Source organism: Impatiens glandulifera, chromosome 1, assembly GCF_907164915.1.
Source record: "Impatiens glandulifera chromosome 1, dImpGla2.1, whole genome shotgun sequence".
NCBI lineage: Eukaryota > Viridiplantae > Streptophyta > Magnoliopsida > Ericales > Balsaminaceae > Impatiens > Impatiens glandulifera.
Window position 1 is genome coordinate 46,542,089 of NC_061862.1, and position 11,357 is coordinate 46,553,445.

Consider the following 11,357-nt stretch of genomic DNA (forward strand, 5'->3'; position numbering starts at 1 on the left):
ATCAAAGTCACCTGAATACCTTGTATCAAATTATTGATAGGAAAATCTCTTTAGAAGATAGTCGCGAGTTGATAAGGGTGGTCACGAAGGTTGAGGTTAAAGAAGCTCTGTTTAGTATTGATGGGAATAAAAGCCCGGGTCCTGTTGGGTTTAATGCACAGTTCTTCAAAGATAATTGGTCGGTTGTGGGTAAAGATGTTACTGATGGGGTTCTGGAGTTTTTCAAAAACAGGAAGATGTTAAAGCAATGGAATACAGCGGTCCTAACCTTGATCCCCAAAACTGCGGTACCTGAGAAAGTACAAGATTTCAGACCAATTTCCTGCTGCAATGTGATTTATAAAATAATTTCAAAAATCATTTCTAAACGTTTTAAAAGTTTTATAGGAAAAATAATAAATCTTAATCAATCTACATTCATCCCCGGTAGGACAATCTCTCATAATATTCTTCTCATGCAGAGCCTATTAAAAGGCTACGGGAAAAAGAAAATATCCCCGAGAGTGGCTTTCAAAATAGTTATCAAGAAAGCTTTCGACTCTGTTAGATGGGAAGCCATTCGAGACTTTCTGGTTGTTTCTGCTTGTCCTATGATTTTTATCGATTGGATTATGCAATGCGTTTCATCATCCTACTTTGTTGTTAGCGTCAATGTAGTCCACAGAGGGTATTTCAAGGGTGAAAACTGGGTAAGACAAGGAGACCCTCTCTCTTCTTACCTTTTCGTAGCTATCATGGTGATCTTTGAGAGCATCTTCGCAATGTTCCGAAAGAATCGTCCATACATCTTTCACCCATTCTGTGAGGTAGAGGAGGTAACACATTTATGCTTTGCTGACGATTTGTTCATTCTAGCGCACGCAGACGTTGATTTCATTAAAACTATTAGGGTTGCACTAACGTTTTTTTTCTGAGGTAACATGTTTAACTATTAATGAAAGCAAAAGTGTGGCATTTTATGGAGGCGTGAAGGACGAAACAAAGCAGGACATCTTCAACATCATGGGCATCAAGGAAGGCAACTTTCCCATAAGGTACTTAGGAATTCCGTTAACTGCAAAGCAGATCGAGATCTCACATTGCAAGCCGCTAATTGAAAAGGTAAAAAACACGATATATGGCTGGGCAGCGAAAAAACTTTCTTATGTAGGGAGGATCGAACTTATCAAAACCGTGGTTATGGGCATAGTTGGTTATTGGGCGCAGCAAATGGTCATTCCGAAGAAGGTAATGAAGGAACTCGACACACTGATGAGAAACTTTATCTGGGGTAGTAGTGGAAGAGGAGGAAAGAAAGTCAAATGGACCGCTCTCTGCAAACCGAAGGACGAGGGAGGCATCGACTTGAAGAACTGTATCGAGTGGAACAAGGCTCTAACCTTCAAGAATCTGTGGGCTTTGGAGCACAATCAGGAGTCACTATGGATCAAATGGGTGCATACGAGATTTATGGAACACGAAATCAGCATCTGGACCTGCAAAATTCACGAAGGTATGAGCTGGTCTCTAAAAAAGATTCTTAAACTAAGAAGCGATATTGCAGATTTTTATGACATCCGACTAGGGGACGGGAAAGGCACTCTATTCTGGCACGACCCTTGGTTTAAAAACCAGCCTATCATCGATAAGGAGGAGTTTCAAAATACTCGTATCAGAAGGGACTGCGCAAAAGCGAAAATCAGAGACATCAAAGACGGGAATTGGAACTTGCTCTTGAGAAGAATTCTAGAAGGAAAGAGGATACTTGATCATATAAGTAACATACAACTACACGACAGACCAGATATTCATGAATGGAAAGTTGAGGACAATGGGAAGCTAGTATTGAAGAAAATATGGGAGGTAATCCGGGAAAAAGCGCAGAAAGTAGAATGGGCTCCTCTTGTATGGTCAACGAAGATTATCCCTCGACACCAGTTCATCCTATGGCTCGCCTTCTGGGAAAGACTCAACACACGTGATCGTATCAATAAGTATATGAGCATCCCGGATGCGAGCTGTCTTCTATGCATAGGAAATGAAGAAACCATAGATCACCTATTCGGGAGCTACTGTATTGCTTCGGAGCTTTGGGACAGATTCTATAAAAGCCTGGAGCTGATCAGTTTCCCGAGCGAATGGAATGAAATCAAAGAAGCGGCACTACTCAAAGCCAAGGGAAATAGATTTGTAACAAGCGTGTTCAAGTGTGGTTTTGGAGCAGTGGTGTATAACATTTGACAAGAACGGAATGCAAGGGTATATGACAGAACCCGCAGGAGCATTGATGAGTTATGGAAAGATATTGTATCGGATTGCAGCGCCCTCGCGGGAACGTGGAGAGGAATTCCAAGCACGGAGTAGAACTGGAATATCTGTAGGAACTGGAATTTACCGTTTTTTAAACTCACTAGAATTGAAAGCATTGTAAACAGATAATTCATTTACGTTTTTAGCTTTTATTCAGAATGTTACGACTTTAAAATCATTTTAGGCCTGTCTAGAATGATCTCTTAAACTCGCGGTTTTTTTCCCGTTTTTGGGAATTTTTAATGAAATGACGCTAAGTCGTTTTTCCCCAAAAAAAAAAATTGGAAAAATTTAAATAAAATTTAACAATTACATCATATTTAAGAACATTGTATAAGCAATGTCAAATAAATATACTTGTAGTCTTATTTTGTTGAAATCATACTTCTAAGAAAATAAAATTTCTAAAATATTAAAGCGTAGTTAATATTTTTCACATTTAAATTAAATTAGAGTGAGATGTGCACATAAAAATAATTTTATACAAATTTAACAAGATTAAAATAAGACTAATAATATATATATATATATATATATATAATATCTTTAATTTATATATAATTATATAATAAATAGAGGAGGGATAGAGGGAGGGAATTTGGTGAGGGAATGACTTGTCATCACATTCATTGGTTGGAAAATGTAAAAGTGGGTGGAAAGAAAGAAAAGAGAGAAATTATTTGATTTTTTCAGCGAATAAAATTATGCCACATCATTCCCTCACCAAATTCCCTCACCTAATCATTTCTCTAATAAATATATATTCTTAGTCTTTAGAAAGGATATTGTTATATGTTTTAATTTTATCATTTAACAATAATTAAATATTTAATGATAATATTTTTCTCTCTCAAATGATAATATTTTTTTCTCTTTAAATAATGAATTATTTTCATTTTTTAATGAATTATTTTATAATGATAATATTATAATAGATATATTTTTAAAATATATCTTATAATTAGATTCACTTAATTTGATTTACTCTTTTTTTATTATTATTCATTTGAAATATATATAAATAAATAAATGAGCCAACAATCTTATTTTTATTTGTAGGGTACTGTGTAAAATATCAACTCATTAGTTTTATCATTTCCTTAAAATGGTCTCTCCAGTTATCATTACTTTATTATTAAATACACTATAAATTTTATTATTTATATTTTTATATGTATTTATATATATTAAAATTATTATTTTATATAACAGAATATAATATATAATATAATTATTATCATAATTTTAGTTATATTTAATTTCTCAAATTTATATTTAACATTTTATTATATATGAAATTTTGACTCAATACATATCACAATTTAAATAACATGGTTGAAAATGTGTTATTATGAATTTTACAATGTTTAAACTATAATATGGTAAAAAGTTGATTGAATACACATTGGGAGATAAACAAGATACTATGTGAAACTTTCACATAGCTTTGATTAGAATGTCAATCCATATGTCTCAAAACAGAATTTGAGAACCTAAAAATGAATGGAGACTCCAATAAGATATTCATAAATTATGGACAATAGTCTGAAGTTTTAGGGTTAGTATAAGAAGGAAGATACATCCTCACACATGTGCAAACTTCGTCCTTTGTGACAGAAGACGCGATACTCAAAATTAAAAAGTTGAAAAGGGCGAAAACATTCTCTCTCGCAAATATAGGGATGTACTCCTAGCTCACATCCTTATTGTCCACTAGCACAATGTTGTGTGTTCTCTCAAAGTCGCATTAAGACACTATTTTATCCTTTAGTTATGTACCGTAATAGGCTAATGACAAAAGACAAAATGAAAAAGTTCATAGCTCACTATACCGAATGCACACGGTGTCATATGCACAATAGAGATGGAGACGACTAACCATTTCATAAAGTTTCTCATTCACACTCAATATATGAAGTAAAATCGCAACAACAATGAACTTTGTTAACTTTCTAGAAAAACGACACATATCCCAGAATGGATAGATAGAAAATTTATAAGCAACCTGTTTTTATGTTTGTAGTAAACATCTCAAGAGTACCTTTAATTCCTTAGTATACCAAATATGGACCATGGTAAAAATGAAATGTAAGAATCTTCTTAATTAGACGTACACATGGAATTTTTTGCGAGATATTTGACACGAAACATCACTTGCACGTAAAAAGAATCTCAATCACCCAACAAAATTGAGAAGCATGGCAATGTCTTAGTATGGATTATGCTGAAGTCATAAATTATCAACCAGTATAATGCGAAATAGTTAGATTCACTTTATTTATTATTCTCAACATTACAATGTAAACAACGACACGATCAACACGATTGACACAACACAATTGATGGCACGTTCGACACAAACGACATGATCGTCAAGAACGACACGATTCGCAAAAACGACACGATCGACATAGCCACAGAATCCCCTATTTTCAAGAGCTACTAGGGTTTCAATCGTACGGATCGCGCTTCGATTTATTCGACGCGGCACGAGAGACACAGTCAATACCGCACTATTGAAGTCAAGATCGGCACAAACAAACCAATCGCCACGAACGACACGATCGATAGTGTCGCGGAAACCCCGGTTGCATCATTCACCAGCGCCGCTAAGGTTTCAACCGTTCTAATCACGTATCGCGATAAACGTTGTTGTTTGAATCCGTTTGCTTTTGCCACTTCGAATTAGAAAACATGAAAACTTCTACAATAGGGAATCTTTCTTCTTTGTCAATATTTGGCTCAAGCCTGACCAATTCTCTTAAACATGCACCCGAGGTATCAAATTTCTGCTCCACTCACCCAAAGAAAGTCCAGGATGCAGATAACCAACAGGAAGAAAATAGGGGCACATACCCCATTACGTCTCATAAAAACAAAGACACTCTGGCTAAAGAAGGAAAAGATGGCACCCCTGAATTCGTGAACAAGAGCATAAATGTCAACTCTGGAAAAGCTCTAGGTATGCCTTCTTCCACTATAGCCTTCGATAATTCTGTTAAAATGAATGTTAACGGAAATAAGAGCAAAAATGAAATACATACTGATTGCCCAAATAAACAAAAAATTTCAAATGAATTTGTTGCTGATTCTTTTGGGAATCAAAATCAATCCAATAAAACTAGTAAGTCACAGAGGAAAAAAGGAAAGAAAAATAAAACAGAGGCGACCAGAAAAAAAAGGAGAGTATAAGGGAACAAAAGGAAAATAGTGCTAGTCTGGAAGAAATTAAAGTTGGAAATAAATGTCAGAATAATGCAGTAAACAAGAAAGCAGGGGAAACAGAGGAAACCGAAGGGAAGGCAAAAAGCAAATGGAGGGTTGGTTTTAATGAGAGGGAAAACCTCAAAGGGCTGAGAAACCAAATTTTAAGGATGTTGATGCAAGCTAAGAATGGAGAAATTATTCTCAACAAAGAAAGGGCTCAACAAATCACTATTCAGGTAAACCTGCACTACCTCCAAAATTGGAACCTTCTAAAAAAAGAGGAGTATGACATTATTGTTAGCTGGTCCGTCAACACAGTGAAAGAGTTGATAAAATGTACCAAGACAAATGTTTATACCCTGAAGAAGAACCCAAATTTTCAGGTTGATCAAGTCTAAAAGAAGAATCCAGACACAGAGCAGGGTCAAAACTTAGCAAAAGAAAGTGAAAACAAAATCCCAGAAAATGGGCAGATTTTCCTGGGTGCGTTCAAAGCAAAGGTGGAAAAACTCGAAAATCCCTTTAAGATCAAGCTACCATCAGACGTGGAAGAAAAATGCGTTCGATCATGGAAACAGGTGATAGTGGGTAATTATATTGGGAAAGAACTTGCCATTTTTTATGCCACCAAGGAAGAACTCATGAAGCAATGGGGAAAAGAAGGTTTAATGAAGGTCACCTCTAACAATCACGGCATGTATTTCCTGAAAATCAATCAAGAGGATAATCTTGAGAAAATTTTAGAGTTGGGACATACACACGTGGGGAAAGAATGCATGAAGCTCGAAAAATAGAAGGAGGGTACGAGCTATGAGAGTATTCCAAATGAAACAGTATAAATCTGGTTCAAGTTGCGAAATATCCCTCCCCACATGTACAACGCGGAAGCCTTAAGCCATTTCGCTAGCCTTCTAGGAAACCTGCTATACATGGACAAAATCATTGAGAAAAGCGAAAATCTCACATATGCTAGGATGAGCGTTGAAGTTCAACCCAAAAGCGTTCTTCCCGACGAAATTACAGTGGTGGATCGAAAGGAAAATTCTACCAAGATGGGCATACACTATGAATGGTGACCGTACAGATGCGTGAACTGTAATACCTCTAAACATTCTATAATGAGATGCACTAAATTAATGACCAACCAGAAAGCAAACCAGGAACAACAAATGTAGAAGGGAGAAGCCAAGAAACAAAAGGTTCCTAGTACAAATGAAACAGTTGTGGAAAAACAAGCAGCAAAAGAAAGCAATGTCAAAGGGAAAGATATTCAGAATTCGGGTGAAGGAACAAAAGGAAATCAAACTCTCAAGAAGAGGGAAGTAAGAAATGAAAGGAAATTGATGAAACAAGGGATTCTGAAGAAGATAAACTTAAATGCAAGGAAGAGGAAGATGCAAAATATGAAAGTAAATATACAACAGAGGAGAAGGAAACTAAGGTTGTTGATCCTCAAACACGTAAAACTAAAGTAGAGAAAAGTAGTAACAAAACCTTGAAATCCTAAAAAAGAATACATTTTATTATGTTAGTACGAGTTCATATAGAGGAAGATTAAACAATAAGAGCAGACATACATCATCATCTGTTTCAATTCAATCTCCCTTCATGAAGAACACGAGAAGATTGAGACGTGGAAAAAGGCAATATCGTCAAAAGGCGGATATGGAGACAACATAGGTTGGGATAGCTAGATTGTAGTCTTTGTTTATTTTAATATGTGTTTTGTAATGTGATTTGACTGCCACCATTCAGAAACTTTTGGGTCTTTTGTTTGTCATCTTACAATCGAAACTAGGGTTTATCTAGTTTTGATTATTAACCCCTCCTACTTTTGGGTTTTTTAATGAAATGTTGTTAAACCGTTTTTCCTAAAAAAACATTACAATGTAATTGTGTTGAGCCAAATGTTTTTTTCTCATTGAAAACAATTATATCATTTTTCTACTTGAGACATTCTTAATGAAATTAGATAAGAATATATATAAAATATTATTCAATTTAATAACTAAAATATTAAAATATTCTTTATTTTAAATTATTATTTTATAATTATATATTAATACCTTTATGATAATCAAGTTATACCAGGGATGTCAATGGGGCGGTTCGAGATGGGAAATGCATTTATCATCCCCGCCCCGTTTTCATTTCGAGGATTTTTTTAATACCATCCCCGCCTCGTTCGGTTTTTTTCGATTACGAAAAATTCCCGCGGAGCACCATTAATTAAATATTTAAAAAAATAAAAAAATTTATATAAACGATTTTTTAATATAATATATATGGTAATATATTGAAATTTTATATTATTATAAAAAAAATAAAATTATTAGTCTTATAAAATATAATGAATAAAGAAATATATTGGTAATTTAATATATTTAATTATATTTATAGTGATTGGGGCAGATTCATGAAGAGATCGGGTTGGGTCGGGCGGGGGACACAAATATCATCCCCGCCCCAACTCCATTTGGTTTCGGAGGAAAATAGTTCCAAACGGGGCAATTGGGTTCGGTTTTCGCTGGACGGTTTCAAATTGTCATCCTTAAGTTATATAAATAATTAAAATCTGAACCATCCCTAAAATGATTTTGTGTGTATGTTATAGTAAATTGAGTTATTTGAAATTATATATGTTTGATTCTCATTCAGAATGAAAATTGTGAATCGTGCTAGTTTTCAGAAAAGACCCGCTTGATCATGATACAAACAAAAGCGAAAATATTATTTAGCCTTATTGTCAAACAAATCAATAATGTATCTGTCCGAAATAATATTAAATTAAAACTAAAATATTATAATAAAAGGTATACATTGATTTTAAAGAAGTGTTGAATTATGTGAAATTAATCCCCCCAATTACTACTAATTAAATCTTTGAGTCTCATAACCATGGATCATTCGAACACCAGGGTATCTGGAAGCCATGACCAACCATCTATGAGCTTTGGAACAGTGTATTGTTGAGCCTCTATGTCACCCATGACCCTATAGCTTTTCCAATTTACTCTTTTCCGAGTTGAAGATCCAGGGCCGAAATTTTTATACTCTCTATAACACAAATTGTTCACATCCGAAGATCCGGCGAATTTTAACCAGCCTGCTGGATTGATTTGTTTGTTGAAAAATGACTGAAGAAACGCAACTCGAGCATGATTCCTCCAAGGTCGTCCCAAAAATGTGTTGTTTGAGGGGATTATCAACGAGTATTGAAACGAGAAACCCGTGTTCTCATATGTAAACTCCCTACTTTGAGCAGTTATCACAGCTAAGGCTCGGTTCATTGTCTTTATGGTACATTTTTGAAACACGGCTGCTGCATTTCCAAAAATGAAATCCACAGTCCCTATTATGAAACATTCGCGATATAATTGTCTACCGGAAGCTGCATAAAGGGTATCTTGGTATCCTTCAAAGCTGCATCGGTAGAAAACAGAGTGATCCGAAAAGGAAGCCATTGCCACTCCTTGTCCACCCTTCGGACCAGCTGTGTTCCTAAAGGTTATGCCCTGCGCAATGAATCCCGAGCCTTGTACGGCTGAGATATTGTTAAGGTGCAGATGTTTAGTTTAATGTAGTAAATCTTACAGAGAAAAACCAAATTTCAAATAATGATATTAATACAAGTCGTTAATACTATTCACGACGTATTTACCGTCGGCAAGCATTTCTTTTCAGATATTACCGACGGTAATTTAATCATTAACGACGGATTTGGTCCAGCTCTTTGAAAACTCAAATTTTGATTTTGATTTAAACCCATAAATTAGGGACGGTATCCTGGTCACTATATAACGACGTTTTCTCCGTCGTTATAGGACCACATTTTCGTTAGTCAAAGATTTGAACAATTTTTTTAAAATGTTATCAATAATATATATCAAAATCGAAGAAATAGTTTAGGGAGGTAATATGAATAAATGAAATAAAAAAAATTATAATAGCTGACGAGGATAGAAGAGTACCGAAAGTTGCAGATCCGATGAGACTAAAACCTTTTGGTTCACTGCGTTCACCAGTAATTATAGTTTTTTTTATGCCGTCTCCAACCATTACGACGTTATTAAGATTCTTAGGGATTAAAATATTCTCATGATACACTCCCGATTTAATAGAAATGACATATTTCATGTCATCCTTCCGTTTCCATCTTCTCAAAGTAGTGATAGCCTCTTGTATGGTTTTATAGTTACCAGTTCCGTCCTTGGCCACTACAATATCTACCTTCGAAAATATTGACGTCCATTTTGTCGACTTCTTTTCGTTTCCAAGAACCAACTTGTTAGGAATATGTTGTCGGATATTGTGATCAACCGCCTGTTCCGACCATTCATGGTTAATGGTAAGTGAATTCCTTATTAGAGCCGTTATGTTGTTTCTCGATAGAGGAGTAATGTGATTGATAATCTGAGAAATTTCTCTTTCACAAATGAGAATATTCGTGGAGGCTGCGCTAAGCCATGATTGTGTATCGGAATCTGTGTGATTGTTGGAGACGTATAGAGTGTTGTTTAGTTGGAGGGTGGCAAGATCGTAGAGATTTGAACAGTCGAACCATGCACCCATTTTTTCAGGTACATTTTCTACACTTTTACGCACTCTCAAAACCTCGGTTAGGGCTGCCTTCAATGTCACTCTTAGGAAATCGCGTTCCCCGTTTATAACAAATGGACTAAGTCGGCTTTCTTGGCTGAGGTGGTAGAGACATTGCGCTGGATATGGCAATTCACGACACCAACAAGATAAGTCTTGGCTTGGAGTACAAGATTTTGAGTAAGCTATTGAAATGAGAGAAAAAAATATAAAGAAAATGGAACTAACAACATTGGTATTGGTAGACATTTGGATGTTAGATGTATTTTTTGCTCTATCAAGTGTGTTACATTCTAACTATATATATATATACTAACTACACAATGATTATTTTAGGAAGGAGTTTGAAATCTAGCATAATTTAGTAAATGTAAATACAGTCAAACATTGAAATTTTCTACATATTTTTTCAATTGAATTTATATTTTGTTTTGGGTCTCTCATGGAAATTTAAATTTAATAGAATTTTATAATAGTAATTTGGAGATATTACTAATTATTCCATGCAGTTATATATACAATTTATAAATATTTGGTCAATGTCGACATCTTTAATATTGTAGCTTGTAGTAAATCTATAATGTTCATTTATTTATTTAGAATATTCTTCTGGTCCTTTTTTAGAAAGAATATAATATTCTTTTTTAAAATATAATGTCATTTAGAGTTTTTATTGAATTATAAAAAAAATATTATAATAAAATATCATTGTATTCATTCTCAATAATTACATGTTTTATGCTAATATACCATTTATTTAAAAAATATATATATATTATAATTATATATTAATGAATTTTAAGTGTTTTTTTTTTAAAAAAAATCTTCACTTCTAATTCAAAATCAACATTATTCAATATGTTTTCTAAATAAACCAAGATTTATTTAAATAACTCAAATGCTTTATATATTTCTTATTAAAAAAATATACAAAAGTTGTTAAAAAAAAATAATGATAATAAAATAGTATTGTGATTTTTTTTATGGTAATTTTATAGTTATATGTTTAATAAATAATATTCATATCACTAGATTAAAGATTGCTTTATATTATTAATTCATGACAACTCTATGTTTTTTGAAAGAAAAAAAATCTAGGCAAAATCAAATGTATGAATGTCCGTTATTATAATTTTTATTTTAAAAAACTCATTACATATTAATGGTTACTTTGATTCGGCACATAAACATGAATAATTCGTAATTGCTTAATAAATTGCTATAGTAATTTTATGAATAAGTTAATGTATATAAACTAAAAT

General features: G+C 33.7%; 1 protein-coding gene across 1 annotated transcript; it reads right to left on the reverse strand.

The window, feature by feature from the left end:
- Nucleotides 1-8,399: 8,399 nt before the first annotated feature.
- Nucleotides 8,400-10,068, reverse strand: LOC124926769 (putative pectinesterase/pectinesterase inhibitor 38). The gene is made up of 2 exons (XM_047467064.1): nucleotides 9,468-10,068; nucleotides 8,400-9,040 (listed from the first exon to the last, which is right to left on the reverse strand). The coding sequence occupies exons 1-2, from the start codon at nucleotides 10,066-10,068 to the stop codon at nucleotides 8,400-8,402; spliced, it is 1,242 nt and encodes a 413-aa protein (XP_047323020.1).
- Between the last annotated feature and the right edge of the window lie 1,289 nt (nucleotides 10,069-11,357).